This window comes from Passer domesticus, chromosome 15 (genome assembly GCF_036417665.1).
Source record: "Passer domesticus isolate bPasDom1 chromosome 15, bPasDom1.hap1, whole genome shotgun sequence".
NCBI lineage: Eukaryota > Metazoa > Chordata > Aves > Passeriformes > Passeridae > Passer > Passer domesticus.
Genome location: NC_087488.1, coordinates 6,578,433 through 6,597,948, shown reverse-complemented (window position 1 = coordinate 6,597,948; position 19,516 = coordinate 6,578,433). Strand labels below are relative to the sequence as shown.

Here is a 19,516-nt window from a genome sequence, read left to right as displayed (position 1 = left end):
GTATTGGTCTTTCACACCATTAGGCTCAGTGTATTGCACACTAAATATATTTTATACTAAGTATTTCCCAAAACCACCATGAGCCCTTTTATATTTTAAACATAGGCTAATGTTAGAGCTGCAGTTTTTCACCATTGTGAATTTCACTTATATTTGAGGATTTTGAATCTGTTTTTGCTGCTGTTCCAGTAAATCTCCTGAATGATAACACTGAAATAACCCTCACACAAGGATGGAGCTACAACCTCATCTCCAGTAACCGTGACAAATATTGCTATAATATTTACAGGGGGAAAATGTTCATCCAGGGTGAAATGCAGAGATGCATTAAAACATCAAACATTAAAAAAAAAAAAGGCAGTTGAAGCTGCTTAATTGCTTTGCTTAGAAAGACTAATGTAATGTCTGAGGAAGTAATCCCTAAATAAGTTAGGAGGTGAGATCTTTCAAAGGAGGAAAAAACCCAGGCATAGACCTATCAGGGAATTCAATGACGAAACTGTCAAGAGTAGTAAAGCTGATGTGTTGCTAAATGTCTTTGGGAGAGATTCTTGGTGTCCTGTGTCTTAATGTAGTGAAAAGCAAACTTCAGAGGGTGAACATTTGGCATTATCCTATTTGAACCCAAAAGTTTCCTCTGGCATAGGAGGGGCGTCTGTCAAAACATGTGACTTTGCCTTACTCTGAAGCATTCAGTGTGGGAACGAACATGGCTGTAAAGGATGGAGCAGGGATGAGGCCATCCCTCTGTGGTACTTAGCTGGCACATTCGTTTGTGCTAAACCAAATAAGTTGTGGCAGCTGGAGCAGGATGGTGGAAAGGAAAAAGCAGGAGAGAGTGGAGTGAGGGAGAAGGCACAGCAGTGTGTGGTGGAGGGAGGTTTAGGTGGGCTGTGGTGTGGGCAGGGGGGCAAGAATTGCTCTAAGGCCAGGTGGGTCTGGCACCGGGGCTGTGAGAGGGGAATGGGAGATGGGAAAACAGACTTTGAAATGGGGGATGTCGAAAGGAGGATGGAGCAGCAGGGATGCGCAGATGGAGCCAACTTCTACAGAGCTTTTTTGTGATATTTGGCTGCTGTCTGGAGCTTTTAGGGCTGCTTTTAGTGTGTAAGCTGCTGCTCCACATTCATTCCCCTGAGCCCCACGGCAGGGATTTCTGCTTGACAGCCCCTCCATCAAGGGAAAGGAGAACACTGGGGTTTCCCGGGCTACCAACCTTTCGCCGGGGATGTTACTGCGGGGAGAGCTCTGGAGTTTGCCGCTCCTGTGCCCCAAACGCGGTGTTCTCGCCGTTCCCCCAGATCTGACACCCCCTCCCCCGATTGCCTGCGTCTGACTCACTCGCTGCTGCTTGTGCAAGCAGAGCGGGGCGGGGGGGTGCGGTGGGGGAGAAGCCTTCAAAGTATCCGCGGCTGCTCCGGCTGTGACAGGGCGGCCGCGAGCTGCGCCCCTGCAAGGGCGGCGGTGCCGGGGGCGGCGGAGCGGAGCGGGCCGGGCTCAGCCCGCAGCGCCGCGCAGGCGGCCCCGGGTGGAGCCCGCCGCACCTCCCGGAGCCCGAGCCGCCAGTCCCCGCCGCTGCCAAGGAGCCGAGAGCAGCGCGGGGGCTCCGTGCCCGCCGTCCTGGGGAGCTGCTGCGGCAATATCGCAATTTAAAAAAAAAGGGAAGAGAGAAAAAATAAAATAAAGGGAAAAATTAAAAAAAAAAGATGAAGACGCTTAAATGCCTCCTGCCAAAAGTAAAGAGCGAATCTCAGTTGCAATGGCTCTGCTAAAACTTGATCATGCGGGATTTCAAGCGATAAAGAGCTGCCGGGCTGCTATTTACTGCGGTGGGAACAAGTTGCAGGATGAAATCCAGGCGTTAAGGGACCTATTTTCCACTTCGTTGTTTGCAAAGGAATCTACTGAAATGACTTTGAGGATCTTTAAACTGGAACTATGTGGAGGGAGAATGCAGTAAGTATCGCCTGGTGGGGAGCGCGGATCGCGCCCAGCCCCGGGCGCCGCGCGGGGCTCCGGCGGTGCCGGTGCCGGTTCCGCCGGCCGGGGCCGCGCTCCGTGTTCCGCCGGCACCGAGGGCCGGTCAGGGGATGCCGGCTGCTCTGCTTTGCCTGGCGCGCCAGCGTCCTACATAGAGCTGGGGTTGCTTGAAGAACTGCGTTCATGCATATTTACTGGGAATTGTGAATGAAAAAAAGCCAGAGCAATCGAGCTTTCCGTGGCGGGCTCTGCTATAGGGTCTCACTGGGTTTGTTTATGGTAAATTGGGAATGAAGCTGTTCTGTTTCAGGAGCGAAAAGAGCTTTATCCCACACCGCTTTAGCTGTGCTCCAGGTTATGCTTGTTTTGAACCTGCCAAGAAAACTCCTGCCCTTGCTCATATTAATTAGTTTCTTCTAGCTGCGCTTGCCAGGTTGGATGTCTCTTCCCTTAGCGCTCAAACCCGTCCATCTCACTTGGAAGCAAAAGGGCAGTTGGGAGCTCAGGATTTTCCTGACCTGGATAAGATGAGGGACGTATCCCGGACGGCTGAGGGCTCAGGGAGCTGCTTTTAGAAAGAGCTGAAATCTAAGTGAAGGGGGGGAACTTTTGAGTGCAGTCACTTTATTTCCGTTCACACACCACATGCGATCGAAGTATATTTTTTTTCCCTGTCAAATCTGCAATCTGACTAACGGCTTCTCCCGTCTCCTCTCGTCCCCCCGCTGTCCCGTCCCGTCCCCCCCGTGTCCAGCCCCCCCTTGCCTGTCTCCCTGTCCACGTAGCTGCCCTCCCGGGATGCGATGTCTCTCGCAGGCTGCGGCGGGGATCACGCGTGCGGCCAGCGGCGCGGAGCCCACCCCTGAGCCCGGGCAGCGAGGGGCGCGACATGCCCGCGGTCGCGACATGTCCTGCAGCGACACCGACAGCAGCACCGGCACCTCCGGCAGCCGCCGCCGCTCCGTCTCCTGAGGCGCTGGGTACGTGCGGCCCGCGCCCGCACGGGGGCGCCCTCGCGCCGCGGCCGCCGCGCGCTCCGGGCGCGGAGCGGGCTCGGAGAGGGGGGATCGGAGAGGGGGGATCGGAGAGGGGGGATCGGAGAGGGGGGCTCGGGGGTCCTGAGCCTTCCTCGGGCTCGGGGGGAAGCCGGGGCAGTTCGGTTGTGCTGTTGCACCGCGCTGGTGTGGCGGCGCTCGGCCGGCCCGCAGTGGAGCAGGCGGCACTGATGTGCAGTTCAGCGCTCTGTCGAGCGCTCGTCTCCGTGTGCGCCCCGAAGGGAGGGGGTGATGCTGCTGCAAGGCCGTGTCTGGCTGTGTGTTTCAGCGGCAGTGACTGAGGATGGAGATAGGGATGGCAGGATGAGAGGGGAGATCTGAAAAATGCCGCCGTGATTGGCCAGCCCCGCTTGTGTGTTCTGCGTGACGCTCTGCAACAAGCTTGGCTTTATGTGGCACAGGGACTCCCTTCTTGCAGCTAGCAGAGAGCCAGTTATGGGGGTGGAAATCCCCCGGGGCACAGAAACACGGGGAGATCTTGCAGAGTCAGACCTGCTCTCCTTCTCCCTCCTTCAGATAGTTCAGATCCCTTCTGTGCTCATCTCTCTCCCCCTCCTACTCCGTCTGTATTCAGCCCCCTACAGAGATTCAGTGAAGACATGAGGTAACCAATGCAGCGATGCTCATTTATGGAGCACCCTCCCCTTCAACACTAGGGACAACTTTGTGTCCGAGATCAGCAGTTCTGGGATGCTCAAGTTCTGAATGCTGCTTGAGAGGACAGAAAGAATTAAGATAGAATATTTTGAATCTGTTCCAGAAATGCTGTAGGATTCCTTAAGCAGCGGCTGCCTAGGAGGGATCTTCAGGAATAAACCAGCATGGGTTTGGGATGCTGTGAGATTTATGGAGTGTGTGGACTGGGCTTTCCAGCAGACCTCTGACTCACTTCTCTCATTTGGGGCTAAAATACCTCTCTCTGATAGACCGTGACTAAAGTTTAAATAGATGTCCAGGATGAAGGAAAATATTCAGGATGGAAAAAGATTTCTTTTACCTATTTTAGCACTGCAAGGTTAAAGAGAAGGATGATAATGTCTTTTTTTAAATGATATCAGTCATTTTAATTTTGTTGGCTATCCAGGAAGAATGTTAATGGGTCTTTTCTCTGAACTTCTGCTGCAGTTTTTGCCTTGCTCATGGAAGGCCAGATGTAATACTGTCATCAAGCTGAGTTTTTGATAAGATATAAGAGGCTTGACTTGGAACTAAGTTGAAGGATGCATTATAAAAAGCTGCTAAAGTTTGCATTATGCCCAGAAGCTTTCTGTTTAAAACCTTCTTTGAAGATATGCAGTATATATATTTTTCTCTATGTTCTTCTTATACATTGTGATCGCTTTTACAGGGGATAAAGCTGGCAAAGATGAGGAAAATTGGCTGTGCTCTCCTGGTACTCCAAGCTCTTCTGGCACCTTTGGATCTTGTTCGTGGAGCAGAGAAAAATTATCCCATCCTGAACATTGCAGTGATTCTGGGAAGGACCAAATACATAACAGAGAGAGATATCAGAGCTCTCTGGACCAGGGAAATGTCAGCAGACCTGACTGTTGATATCAATGTAGTGACTCTTCTTGTGAACCAGACTGATCCTAAGAGCATCATAACACATGTTTGTGACTTGATGTCAGGCACCAAGATCCATGGAGTGGTTTTTGGAGATGACACAGATCAGGAGGCAGTAGCTCAGATTTTGGATTTTATTTCATCTCAGACTTCTATTCCAATTCTTGGAATTCATGGCGGGGCCTCCATGATAATGGCAGATAAGGTAGGCAAATTTATTAAGAGATCTTGCTGTTCTGATGTACTTCATTGTATTGGTCTCTATCATGAATAATTTCTACATGCAGTGGAAAAAGATGCTCTTAATTGTCTCTGTACTTAAAGAAAAAAGTATGCATGATGGTGTCTTTGTTGATGGCTCATGAAATATTCAGAAATAGTCTGGGATTCGTGCCTGAAACTCAACTTTCTAACACTATAAAAGCAGCCCTAATGAGATATTACTCTCCAGTACATGGAATGATGGTCAGTTAAAAAACTTTAATAGCTAATATGATCCATACATGTAAAAACAGCCTCTAATAGTAGGTTCATAAAATGATTTTGAGGGTAAGATGTAAAAATATAAGCAGATGTTGTGTGGTGCTTATGAGAAATAGCAAGACCTGAATGTATCTGGGTGCAACAGTAATAATAGGACAATAATAATGCAGACTCTAGTGATCCACTACAGTGTCTGAATTAAGTAGTCATACACACTTGAACCATTGCATTCCAAGAATTTATTGAATGAGATTTTTGCTAACTGGATAGTTCTACTTTGCTACTGTAGTTCGTGAAAATCCAGTAATGTCTGAAATCTGGAGATAATGATAAATGGTCTTGTTGGGAAACATATTTTTATGTAATCTGTTGTGAGACAGGCACTTAGTGCAGGGCTCAGCTCTGCTGGGGACTCTGCCTCGCCTGCAAGTCACAGGAGCTCCCTCTGAGGTGTGAGAGAGGAGAGCTCAGAGAGTGCAGGAGTGGGAGTCACTGGTTTGCCAGCACTTGAGGATCTTTAATGTGAATTGTAAATTATTTCCTGCTATTTCTGTACTTTAGGGTTCCTTATTCATTTATTATTGTTTTTTCTTATGAGTGACTTTTGAATAGTAAAGGGCTCCCTGAATTCATCTGAAAAGGAAGTGGTCCAGATATATTATTTTGTGAAGTAAGTGGGAGAAAGAAGCAGGGTTAATTATGATTGAGGAATCAGCTTTGAACTTTGGAAACTTTTTACCTCTGGAATAGACTTTTTCCCCACCGGGATAGGAGGTCTGTTTCTCTTGGTATTTTGAAAAATCTTCCTTTAGAACTTGTCATACAAGGGGAGGACAATAAATACCGAATTATAGCAGAGATGACATTGATATCTTGATTGATACAGAAAGATCATTACAGTCAATGCTGCTATCTTAAATGCAATTGCAGTGACCAAACTACAGAGGCAGTTATTTCATGTGCTTTTAAATTACAGTGCAGATTTACTTGTCTTTTAAAGCTGGGTTTATATGTATTTAATGCTTCTATTTGATACATATTTCACTTAACTGTGTCTGCCAGTGTAAGAACACTTGATCTGAGCCAGGGCTAAGTGATGAAACACTGGAAGAAATTCTTACAGAATCATCTTCACTCTTGGTAGCAGATGCTGGATGTTACTGATACAGATCTATTTTTACTTTTATGTAAGAGCCTCTAGAAAATGAAACAGTCTATTTTATTTTTTGTCTCAGTAAATTACTACTGTTTTCACTGTATGCTAATATTATCATTATTGTATCACTGTCTTTTCTTTTAGCAGTTATCAAAGTTTTATTAGCAAACTTTCCTGCTGAAATTTAGCTTCTATAATTTCCATTTGGGAAATCAAAATTGTCTTTTGTGTGTTAAAACAATCTAACAGAGCAGCCTTCAGTAGCTTGAATTGGCTGAAGGAACTGTTTGTTCATGTAACTAATATTGCCTTAATTTTCAGCCTGACCTTTGCAATGTGCAGTGTCTTGCAGTGGGGTTTGGAACATCTCAGTAATGAGACTTGCAGGTGTCACTCAATTAACCATTCATTTAGGAATGAATTCCATGGAGATGAAGTTGAAATTCACAGTGCTGTCATAAAGGCGGGGAGATGAAATCTGAGGGAGAAGGATTGGAAACATGAAATCTTTCAAGTCACTGTCAGGATTTTAGCTGGCACACATAGGTGTTGGCTGACTTGTGAAGATTATTTTAAGTCTCCTGCTTTGTCTCATGCATTGAGATGCCTGGCTATGGAGAAGGTGCCTGGTCCCACTCCTGCTTGTGGATGTTGTGCTCTGGCATTCTAATAAAGCCATTTATGTCCTTATTGTATAAGTGCTGTGCCAGGTGGTTATGTGATGCTGCACTCAACTCAACTGAGGGAATGGGAGCTCATTTATAATGCTTATAGTGCTGAGGACTTCACAGAATGACTCAGAGGGGATAAGCTACCAAATTCTCTATGGCTAATAAATATTATGTCAATGTGAATCTTGACTGAGGACCCAGATGTAAAAAAAAAGAGTTATTTTATATTTCTAAGAATGAGGTATGGCCACATTTGGAGTTTGCAGTGATTAATGCAGGACATACAGCTTTTGAAGCACTGTGTCCCTGTCTGAACATCTGGGGTGAGTGGTGTGTTGTCTAGACTGCCTCCTTTGCCAGCCCAGCTAATCTTTGGTTTGCTCAGAGTTTGCCTGCACCATCTGAGGAGAGATTTTGCATGATTCAGACATGGAAAATAGGCATGTGAAGCCAACCAAACCGGAATGTTTTCTGAACCTTGCTGATCTATTTTCACCTGACATCAGCTGTCCATACACTACCAACAAACCAATGGGACCCCTGGGGGTTTATGGCACTTACCTGATCCTGACTGTGCTGCAGAGATACCCTTTGGGCAGTGCCACGTGCTCTGCTCCAGCTGATTTTATCACCTGCTCTTGGCAGAAGCTCTCCTGACAATGAATTGCTCCTTGGCTTTGGTCCCCAGTTCTGCCACGCACTTCAAACATATTCAGATGTGGGATAGTCTGCTGAAACAGGATGAGAATTGTCTGGGGCATCTGTGCCAGCCTCCTGTGCATCAGCAGCCCTTGGAGGATGCTGAAAACAGGCTGGCTGTTTATTCATCTTGTATCTCTTGACATTTGAGACATCTCAACACAAACATTGCTTAGGAACTGTTTTCTGACTTGAGCATTTGGTTTCAAACATAGTTACCTTTGTTTCACCACATGCTATGATTATAATGGTACTATTTGTGGTACTTTTTTTAAAAAAAACAGAACATCATGGTTAGTTCTGTGTCAATGCTAAAAGACTTAGTTCTTCACATGTGGGAAAATTATCCCTACGTATTGTAAATACATCCAGAAATATTTAGTGTCTTTGAACCATACTGCTTTTGCCTATTGCAAACCTAAATCTTTCTACAAGTCTTTCTGAAAGACATAATTTGAGGCATTTTATTGTTGTGGAAGCACTCACAGTTACAACATAGTCAAGAAGTGCTAAGGGTGAGGGTAATTTTCCAGAAGGGCTATCACAAAGTGACTCTTCTTGAAACAGATCTGGAAATGATATGCAAAATAACTAACTGCTTTTCCAAAAGCTAAGTGCTAGATATTATTGCACAATGATTCTATGAGAGCCCTGGAGGTCAGACAGGGCTGCTGGAGGTTGTCTAACCCAGCGCTTGCTCCTGATGAGCTAATATCAAAATCAGATCATCCAGTCAAGTCTTGAATATCTCCCTGAACTAGATACCACAGCCTCTCTGGGCAATCTGTTTCAGTAATTAACCTCTCTCACCATGCAAATATTTTCCTTTTATCTCATTAGAGTTTCCCTTGATACCCCAGGCTTTTGTTCTTTTGCTGTGAATCCAACTCTGTCTCAGTGCCGTTGGAGGCTGCAATTGCAGCGCTCCTTACCTGTCGCTTTCCTGGGGAAAAGGTTCCTTCAGCCCTTACACTTGCAGTCCTTTGGACTTCCTTGCATGCATTGCTGTGTTGTATGGGGAGACCCCAAATAGGACAGGGACTGCAGATGGGGCCTGGTGGGTGCTGCGAGGGGAGCGGTCCCTGCCCGGAGCAGCTGCCGCTGGCGCAGCCCGGCTCGGTGCGCGGCCGAGAGGGAGCACTGCTGGCTCAGCCCAGCCCAGCCCATGGCCCGTGCCCTGGCACTGCCGGGACACTTCAGCAATAGGGCATCTAATTGCTCATAGGCACTGAGGGAAGCTCTGCTTTGAAATCTTTCATTCTTTTGGTGGTGATTTTTTAGGTACTTTAGTGAAATAGTTGCAGATGTTTGCATTACTTGTCATTTTTAGCTCTCTATAGGTATAGCTGGAATTGCTTGTTTTAGCTTGTTTGAGAGGCAAAAACTGTGCTGCACTTTGCAAACCAGAGCTCTAAGCAGCTGTGATCAGAGCCCACCCAGACTCCTGGTTCAGGAGCATTCATGCTCCCTTATCTGTATGTGACTTAGATGTTAAAGTTCCTCCACACATCCTCCAGCTTCTTTGCCCAATGTCTCCATGGTGCAGGGATTCTCTAAAGGATCAAAAAGGTTCAAACGCCACATCTAACTTTTGTACTATGTGCAAGTGTGCTTCAACTCCTAATGCTTTCAGCATTGTTTGATGGGTGGCAGGGGGGTGTTGAATTGTTTTTTTATTTTAGAATCTTTTCTGGAGGTCATACTACATGGAATGTGCTCATTAATTCATATGTCTGCCCTATGCATATGTAGATTTCTGTCCAGCCTGTTTAGTTGGCTTGTAAAAGCAGTTCTGTATTTCATTGTAGAAAACTGTAAATTTAACATTTGCTATAATAGCAACTTTTCATTCCCCCCCCCTTACTGATGGCTGATGTGTATGGCACTATATGTCTGAGCATGATACTCACGTTGGTTTTGTTACTGTTTGGAAGATTAAACAACAGGTTAATAAATACTTTAGTGCAAAAATAGCAGTATTCATATAACTGCTGTTTCAGGTCTAGACATAGTAGCTTGCACTACTACATAGTCTGTTGCACACAATATTTCCAGCTTCTGACTCATCTTAAGAAGCAATTGAATTTGATTTTCTTCCTTTCTAGCTGTATGAAGGTTCCTATGGGAAGAATAACCTTCAGGTATTCTAATTTTTATTTTGAGCTGTAGTAGAAATGTAGCACTGACCTCCTTGCAAATCTGTGTTTACTTATCCATAAAGCCATATGTACTTTTAAGAAAGTCTTGCACATCCACAAGATTTTAGACCTAGAATGTAATCTGTGGTGGTACCTTTTACACACACATTCTGTAATCAGTGGTGCTAAATGTTCAAAAACGTGCCTGAGATTTGCCCTGCTGAGGAGAATGAAGTGAGTGCATATAATATCCTGTGTTTTTCCTCCTCAGGAGGCAGTGCTGTGCCAGGGTGAGGTGGTTGGGATACAGCCTGCTGGTTTAGACATTGCTGTTCCTGTGCTGGCATGGCTGGGAGTGTTTGCTGCTGTCATCTGGGTCTTGGAACTCAGAGGAGCATTATATTAATGATGTGAGCTTTGCTTTCTTGCTCTCCCACTTTCTCCCACTCCTTTTTCTAAAGGGTTTTCCTAGCAATATATTTTCTTAGAAGTGATTGTATTATTCCTCATTCTCTTGTCCATATAAGTTTATCCCTCTTAATTCAGTGAAGGAAAACATGGACGAATTTCTGGAATACTGCAAGAGTAGACTCTCATGGAGCTCAAGGGAGGGATATTTAGTTTAATTTTCCAGAGTAGGAGGAAGGCAGTTTAGGTGTGGGTAAATTCCTGATATTTTAGTTTGCTCAAATTTATAGCTGCAGCTGAGCTGAGGGTGCAGGGTTGTTTCCACACACCACTCATTGAGGAGAGGAGTGTTTGGCTTCACTTTAGTCCTTTGCAGTAAGCTATATATTTTCATCTCAGAGGTACTGTTTTCTTTCTCTTCAGACTGTTCTCACAGTTTTACCTTGAAAATAGAAATCTTTAAGTGTCTTTGTTTTGAGCAGCAACATCTTAAAACTGCTACCAAGTCCCTGTTGTAGATCACCCATGCAATCTCTCCAAACTATTGCCTGCCTGTGGGTAATTACAACACAGCAGACTCCTGGGCTGTGAAAGTAGGACACAAGACCTTCAGCATGATTTTCACCTTGCAGAAACTCCCGGTGGCATCTTTGGAATTTTTTTCCCAAGAATATTCTCAAATAAAAAATTAAAAATTATTCCTTTTAAGCTATAAAATAATTATAGGCCATTACAAAATACATAGCAAGATTCTAGCAATTAAAATTATCCAGAGAATATACCTGAAAGTCTAAAATTGTGCAGTGTACAGAACAGAAGGGCTTTGATATAATGTCAAACACATTTTTTGGTGTTTCATCTATTAATTATTTTTGAGGATGATTAGATTACTTGAATAGACAGTTCATTAGTGTGTTTTGTCACTTATTTGAACTAACAATTTAATTTGAAGAATTTCTCTATAATTTTTTTTTATTTTGCTTGGAAGACGCTGGGATAGATCTGCCTACATGGTGATGGTACAAAGGGCTTTGTATAGATGCACAGAAAGAATTTGCAGACAGTAGCGTTTAATTTTTACAAATCTCTGGTCATTTGGTTTGTGTGTACTCTTTCCCTTCCCCTCTTCCCTCCTCCTTCCTCCTTTGCCTCTACTCTTCCCCAGAGCTATGAAGTTGTGTGGATTTTACTGAGAGAGCCCAGCCTGGATTGTCTCCACACCATCTGTCACCATATTGTTTGTTTAAATCCTTGAGATATTTTCTTCTGTACTTCACTGGAATAAATACATAAAGCTGCAGCAGCATCATTGGCTATTTATATTAGATTTAGACTTAATGTCCTTAGGAGAAAACCCCCGTGCTTGCAATTGAGGTGCCTGAGCTGGAGGCAGAGTTTGTAAAACTGCACGTGGTTCAATGCCCTGAGTGCAGAGCTGCAGTTCTGCAGCGTGTTCAGTGTCTCAGCCCAGACCCCTCTGGCTTCTCCAGGGGGACACCCAGCCAGGCTCTCATGGCCCTGCAGGAACAGTGCTGCTCAGGATTATGCTCTGTCTCCCCACTCTTTCAAGGAAAACATTTTGTGCCCTTTGGGAAATGCAGGATGTATCTTCCTCTGTCCTGAGACTTGATAGTCTGGGTCAGAGAAAAGGTGAAACTCACAGCTCTGTGAAACCAGAACTGGAAATAAGAGTGCTTAGTTAGAAGGGGGAATGTCTTGGAAAGAAATTGAAGTTGCAAAACTGTGGTATAAGAACTGAACAACCAGCAGGAAAATGAGTTTTGCTGATATGTAAATGTGATATTCCAAGTTGGTGATGGGGTTGGTGCCCAGCTGCTGTAAGTTTAATAGCAGTTAACATTATCTCCTTTCCCTACAGCAGTTTTTTCCACATACATGAAGCTTAAGTGATCAAAAATCCTCAGTATTTGAAGGGAGGAGGAGGTTCCAGGTGTACGAGTTGTCTCTTATTTGGGGAAGAGCAAAATTCCTCTGGAGAAAGGTTTGTCCTTTCTGGGCTTCTGGGCTGAGGGGTAAATGGGGTTCCCTGATCAACCTTTGTGAATGATTTAAACCTCTTGAAAGAGGAACCATGTCTAGTCCAAATTTGTGACTAAGATTTTATTTGCATACTGATTCTTTCAGCTTCACTTGTGGATTAAAGAAATAATTCATGAATGTACATATGTAGATGGCTTGTATAATCCATTTCTTTTCTGTTCTCTTCGACAGCTACAGAGACTGAACTAAATTTAGGAGATCCAGCAACATATCTGAGGTCAGACTGGCCATTAACTTCTAGAGCGTGGCAGTAACTCCCTTTGCTTGTACATTGGTCAGTCTTGCTTAGCATATTTACATGTTTTGGACACATTCAAAACAGAGCTACACTTCCTTCTGGCTGTAACACACTGTGAAACACATTAAAGGGTTCTGGATGAGATTTGAGTAAAACATTGTAATATTCTGCATACAGCTCCAAATCAATCTCCATTTCTTTTGAAAGAAAGACATCTTTTTGGACATATTTTGTTTCATATTTGGGTGTGATCAGACCTGAGAAATCCAGGCCTGTGTTTTTGGTGTACATGCAGGCTCTTCTCCCTGCTTTCTCCTAGATTCCCTTGCTGAAGGTGAAGGAAGGGTGAGAGAAAAACAGGTGGTAATCTTCATGCTTTTAATATTTTTCAATGATTTACCTACTCCTTGAGATGGAGCCTGCAGGTGGTGGTGCTTTGGTGTGCTGCATTGGCTAATGGTAGTGGGATTCCCAGTAGGATCACATCCAGCCATTTTAGGGTATCTTGGATAAAGGAGATTTTTTTTTCAGATCAAGACCATATATCTCTCAACTTTGTGCATCCCTTGATTTTGGTTTTGAGTAAGCTTTCTTGGAGAGGTGCTTCATTACCACGACTCCTCAGTCAGTATTTTGGGCTTCCTGTCTCCATCATAGATTTGGGAAAGTAATTTCCTTTTAGGCTTTTAATGAAGATGGGCTGAACCATTTCCTTGTCACAAGTTCCTTGCTGCAGCATGACTGAGAGCACCACTGCTGGTCTTGCTCCATGGCCTCTGCTCAGTGTTTGTGGCTATTTATAACCTGCCTTTTGTGCACATTGCAGCAAGATATTTCTATAAACATGTTTCATTCAAAGGATTGCTGAGTGGAAAGCTGCTTATCTTCTCCTTTTTTTTTTCTTTTTTTTTTCCTTTCTTCCTTGTCTTGACAGTGATGGTTTGTTTTTAGTGTTCTAACTTTTGGTTCAAGATTTCTGTAACTTTATTGATGGAAAGTTTTGCCTGTTTGTGCTGAGCAGTTTGCCTTTCCACGTGACTAAATTAGCAATAGAACTGCTTTGTTTTCACTGCATTGATTTTGTGTCTAGTGGAAACACACTGTGTATGTAGAACTACTATGAAAGAAGAAAGAGCAGGGATTTTATAGCCACCTTTCAGCTCGACAAAATTTGCAACACAATTAGGTATGACAGAAAATAGAATTAAGGTAATCTCTTCTAAGTTAGAAGTTGCTTTTAGGAGTTACAGAAACATATAATTACCAGACAAATTGCATGTTATTTTTTGTGTGTGAGGCTAATTAGGAGTTCTGAGTAAATTGTGTTGATATAGGCATCAGAGCTATATGAAGTACCTAATTGGGATGAGATAAGGCTTGTGAATCCATCATAAGAAAACAAATGCCAGATTTATGAATAATGTGTCTGTATTCTAGTCAAGTACCAACTAGGATGGCCTGGTTTATTTTCAGCAGTCATATTATTTTTGTAGGAAACAAGCTAACCCTGTCCTTTATTTTGTTTTGATCTGTTTGCCATCCCCTCCTCTCTCCTTTATCTGCATTTAACCACTGTTATCTGCAAAAAGGCTGACGTTTCCTTTTGTGGAATCTGGGTTCCAGAGAAAGATGTGCATGGCTCAGCTGCTTAGCATGTGAAACTTTAAGCTCTGTCCCATAACTTTGTAACAGCAAACTGGTACAGAAGCTGTAAAAAGAAATAATTGCTTTCTTCACTTGCTCTTAGACTGGATTTTCCTTAACCCAATCCATTGTCTGCCAACCTCCTTCTCCCAAGAGCTGCTTCCAAACCCCCTCCTCTGCTGGAGCCTTCAGCTTCACCCCATCCATTTGCCATTCCACTTCATACTTGACTGTCATGCTATTTAGGATGGCTTTTTTTTTTTTTTTTCATTTATTGCCTTAATTTACTTCTAGCAGAAGCAAAGGTGGGTAGGAGGGAATACATCTCTCTGCTTAAAATTCTGAATTTTATCCCTGAATTTTAGGAATACTGGGACTCTCAGTGTACACAGAGCACAGAGGCCAGTTGCTAAAATCATCTTAATTGGAGCAAATGAAAATTCTCAGGGGTCCCAAGAACGAAGTAAAAACTATGAATTTAAGCCAAACATCTTCCTATTTACAAGCAGGAAATAGAGGAAAGGAGAATAAACTGAGGCAGGTGAGCTAGGACAGTGTTGGTGGGGAACCGAGGTGGTGATAAAACAGAAATAAAAATTACTTATGGAAGTGATCTTTTGTGAAAAAACAGTATGAGAAAACCAGAATTGCTCACAATTCTGAACAGTTTCCATCTCTGTCTTTTCAGGGTTCCTGACCTTGGGTTTTTGGGCAATCCTTTTCAGTCCTAAGTCATTCCTTCTGCATTCATTGTCTACTTTACATACTTGTACAGGGAGGTTCTTTCTTTTCCTGTTGCAGTGTGGGGGCTCTGGGCTGGAGTTAACCATCTGGAAATTATGTATTGTGTCTACTTGTATCCATTCTCATGCAATTTAAAATTTCCCTACTGCTCTTGTTTTTTTCCTTTAGTATAACCTCTGAAGCAGGGAGTCTGTTACAGGCTTTCCTGAAATAAAATCCTCCCCTTGTTTTGCTGTGAGCTTGGCTGGCTACTGATGCTGTTCTGTGAAAGTTTCATTTCTATAAAAATGGAAAGAGTGTTCAGTAATTTTCTGATTTGTAATATAAGTACTTTTTTCTATGGATCTATTTGACTCTGTTCAGGTGCTTTGTGGGAGTGCCTAGTACCTTGCATTTTTGAGGAACTGGAGTCTCAAAATATATTCACAATTCCCTTTTATAATTTAATTCTGAATTTTGCATCTCCCATTAGGGCCTTTAGAATACTTTTGGGGAGGACAGACTGACTGGAAAAAATATGAAAGCAAATTTTTTCCCACTGTCTCAGGTGATTGCTAATTTTGCAGTCTGCCCTCTGTGTGAATGTGTTGTTGTTACTTTAGAAATACCATTCTGAGGCTCAGGTTCACTGGCACTTAGTACCTAAACTGTTATTACATGTACTGAACAAATTCTGGATCCTGAATGACACAAATCCTGATGTTGTCTAACATCTGGTTGGATCATGAGGCTGAAAATGAGCAGTGTCTGCAGAGAACAGAGCTCAGGGAAGAGCCAGGCAAGGACAGCCTTGGCTCTTTGGGGGGTGAGCTCACTTGTGGAGGGGAAAATACAAATGACATGATCCCCTCCACACTTTGGGTTAGATAAAGACAGAAATTATCTTCATAGCCATTTCCAGATATCCTGTCATTTTTACTAGTCTTAACAACTGCAAAAATAATGTCACACCTTTTCTAACCTTTCTCAGGCTTCCTGCTGTTGCTCTTTACTATCCATCACTATTTGATAGTATAAAAGTAGCTGAAATATTTCCAATGATCAGTGAAAAAAAATTGCAGTAAATAGATGACTTAGGACAGGTGCAAATAATAATAAAAAAATCATGTTATAATATCCTGAACTCTTGCTCATTATCTTCTCACTATATTCAGATATTTTCACTATATACACTCACTATATACAGATGTTTTAATGAGATTCCCAATTTCTCATAAAAACACATCACATGATCTCTGAATAAAAATTTAACTGAATGTGTTGGAAGTTTGTGGTCCCAGCTGTCACCTGCAGTATGTGTGTCTTTACTAGTTATTGAAAGCCTTACCAATCTTTAGGGTGCTTGTTTGAATTGTTATTTTTTCTGGCTCCTTCCTGGTATGGGATGACTCCTGGCTTAAGAGAAGCAGGTTTTTGATTTAACTTTTTTTACAGTATGAGGCAGAGATCTTAAAATAGGGAGAGATTTCAGGCAATAATAAAGTGTAACAGCCCACCTCAGCAATCCTTATTCCAGTGTCGGCCCTATTGATTTGTTAATCTGCAGTGGGGCCCTCAGTGGGCACTGCCTGAAAGCAGTGGAAAACTTCAGCTAAAATAAGAATGAACTTGCACATTTTCAACACTCTACTGCATTTTTTTAACTGTACAAAGTAGGTTATAGGCATGCAAAATCTTAGTTTTAAATAAGTTATGCAGAAGAAAGCTCTCTGGGTCAGCAAAGGCATTTCTGAAAGCTGAGGAACCAACTGCCATGAGGAAAAGAAATACAAGTCCACATGGAAAGCAAAAATCCTGCTGTGGGATCCTGACTTTGGTGTGATCGATTTCATTGGGAAGTAAAGGATGAAGAGCAAGTGCAAAGTAAGCAAATGCTTTAAATAATTAGTCCTTTAATGCTTATTTAATTGCTTTTCCTGAAGATTTCAATGCTGCCATGTAAAGAGATAATGAAGCGTTTTTTCCCTTTCTAATGAAGGGCTTAATATGTTCTTTATGTTACAGCCACAAAGATGCAGACATAGTCTTGTAATATTTTGTAATATGAGATAGAAAGGCCAAGCATGCAATAGACTTAAAGCATTTTCTGCTTAGAAGAGCAGTCTCTAGCTAAAGGAATGATTTGGTTTGTTAAGAGCTGGTTTTCTCTCTCATGATACACTGGGTTGCCAGTGAAATGCCCTGTTGACAAGCTGCTTGGTTTAATTTGAGTTAAGCCTGATTATTATTAACTAACTTATTTAAACTTCATTTTGATAGCTAGGTTTCTGCCTTACTGGGTCATTTTGAGGTTTCATTTGCATATTCCACCGAGTTAAAAACTCTGGTAGCTTTTCTAATTCAGCTCAGATGGTGGAATATTTTCCTTCTTAACAAGCATTCTAGTTTGTATAAAAAAAATTCTCCTTCCCTTAGTTTCTTTTTAAATCAAGTATGTACAGTAATCTTGGCTCCCTATTGAGCTGGTTTAATCATTTGTTTTTTCCATCTGCAGAGAGCCAGTTCCCAAAGTAACTTCAAAGAGCGTTGCCTGAGTAAAAGCTTCCAGCTTGGGAGCAACAAAGATTACAGAAATATGCTTATGCAACTGCTTGAAACCTCTGGCTATCTTGACATGGAGAATGCAACTGAATATTTCCCTCTATTATTCTCTTACTATAGACCTTAAATATTTGTAACTGAGAGTTTTGCTGCCACTTTGCTTCTGCCTCCCGTGGTGACTGCACAGTGTGATGTGTTACACAAGTGCACAGACGTGGCATTTGGAGGCTCAGGGGGATTGCTGGTGTTCTGGGTCTTGAAGTGATCTCTCATGTAACTCCAACAAGAAAACAACCATAAAATTCAGCCTTGATGTAAATTGTCTATAGACAAGGCTGAAGACTTGCAGCAGCAGCAAATGAAGACTATTTGTAATATTTTAGATTTGTGCAGGCTTTAATCAAATGATGAAGAGGCTTCAAGTGAAATGGTTCCTGGGAGAGTGGTAGCCTCCCTTCTTAATTTTTAAAATTTCCTATGTTGACTTGTGTAATCTCTCAGTTTTCTGAAAATAAAGTCAATCCCTGCCCAATACAGGTAGATAGATATGGGTTGCATATTTTATATTTAATGTATATGTCATGTTTTTGAGGGCAGTAACAAACAAAGTAGTTAAAACTGCCAGTGTTTGTGAGAATCTGCTTCATATTAAGGTCAATATAAATTATTGTCTTTATTTCTGTGGTCTTCCTCACTAGTGACCATTCCTTATTCATGACATTCTAGTCCAGTGGTTGTCATCATCACTTCAGAGAAAAGCTGATTTTTTTCATATTTTTTCCTTTCTTTTTGACAAAACTATCTGAAAATCAGTGTGTCTGGGATTTGTCCCAAATTAATTTCCTGTGGAGAGAAGAGTTATGAGTTTGGTCTCAGTACAACGACTCTTTTGGATTATAATATCTGTCAGTGGAAATGCACTACTTTGGTTTTAACTGAAGCTATTTCAGATCTTAATTTTTGGCTTAATCAAATCCTTAGCACAAGCAAATCTAATTCTGGCATACTATTTCAATTGCACATACTTTCATTTCTGACTAAGGATTGGAAGGATTAACCCAGATTTTAGCAGTTCTCTCCATGACTGGGTGGATAGGATTAAAATCTGTGCTGCTCACTGTGGCTTTTTAGTCTGGTTTTTGATTAGTTATGTCTGCTGACCAGGGTGGGAATTTTCTGAGGTTAAGACTACAGCTAAAAGAAGTATGGTGAATTCACTGGATTGCATTCTATTTTGATAAAAAATACAGCTCAGGCATGCTTTGCCTGTTTACAGCCCCACAATTTATAGTTTAGTATATTCTAGATAAATTTTGTAGTTTGAAGTATTAACATATATACATTTATCATATTTTTGCTGTATAAATACATATTTTAGGAAAAAATAATTAAGTAAAACAGGAATGGTATTAACAGGACCCAGGTGACTGGCTGAACGCAGAAAAAGTTTTTGGGCCAGAAGGTGGAAGGATGTTCCTTTAACTAATTTCTATCAGTGCAGCTATTAGAAATAGAGAAATTTCTGGAATACTGTCTGCAATTAGTCTCCCATCTTCTAAAAAAACCTGATCCTGTAATGAGCTTAGAAATTTGTTACTTCAGTGGCCAGGGAATGAAAGTCTTACCTCCAGGAGATGAGGTGAGTTGGTTTTGTTTAATCCAGTAAAAATGAGCGTGGGAGGAGGATATGGTGGCTGGATGTAGGAAGAAGAACAACTGATTAAACAACATAAAATGAGTCAGACAACTGAAACTTAGGTGGGAAATTGAAAGTGGTGAATGGTGTTTAGATGGAAAATGAAGAAGCTCAGGAATGGCAAGAAGCTGGCTGGTGTTATGATGGAAACTGATCAATGAAGAAGGATGAGCATGTTCTTTCTAATTCTACATTCTTCTTTGCATTTACAGAAAGCTTGAGACTGAAAAAATTATGCAACAGTATAATGACACTGCCTCCAAATCCAGTCAGGCTTATATAAATGTTAGATTAGGTAAGGTGAAGTGGGAGGAGTAGGATCCTGATGTACTCCTTATCAGACAGCCAAGGACTCTGCTCATCAGCCTTGGAGAGACTGGCCTTGGGATTCTTGTTGGAATATGGTGAACTATGTTCTAAAAATTTTTAAAGCCGC

At 42.4% G+C, this 19,516-nt stretch overlaps 1 protein-coding gene across 3 annotated transcripts in view; it reads left to right on the top strand.

Moving 5' to 3' along the window:
- Window positions 1-1,177: 1,177 nt before the first annotated feature.
- GRIN2A (glutamate ionotropic receptor NMDA type subunit 2A) overlaps window positions 1,178-19,516 on the top strand; it is a 161,311-nt gene continuing 142,972 nt past the window's right edge. For all 3 annotated transcript variants that reach the window (XM_064390750.1, XM_064390749.1, XM_064390748.1), the window contains exons 1-3: window positions 1,178-1,956; window positions 2,735-2,960; window positions 4,384-4,806. In XM_064390750.1, coding sequence (XP_064246820.1) covers window positions 4,402-4,806 — 405 coding nt within the window. In that variant the 5' untranslated portion in view covers window positions 1,178-1,956; window positions 2,735-2,960; window positions 4,384-4,401. The remainder of the gene's footprint in view (window positions 1,957-2,734; window positions 2,961-4,383; window positions 4,807-19,516) is intronic.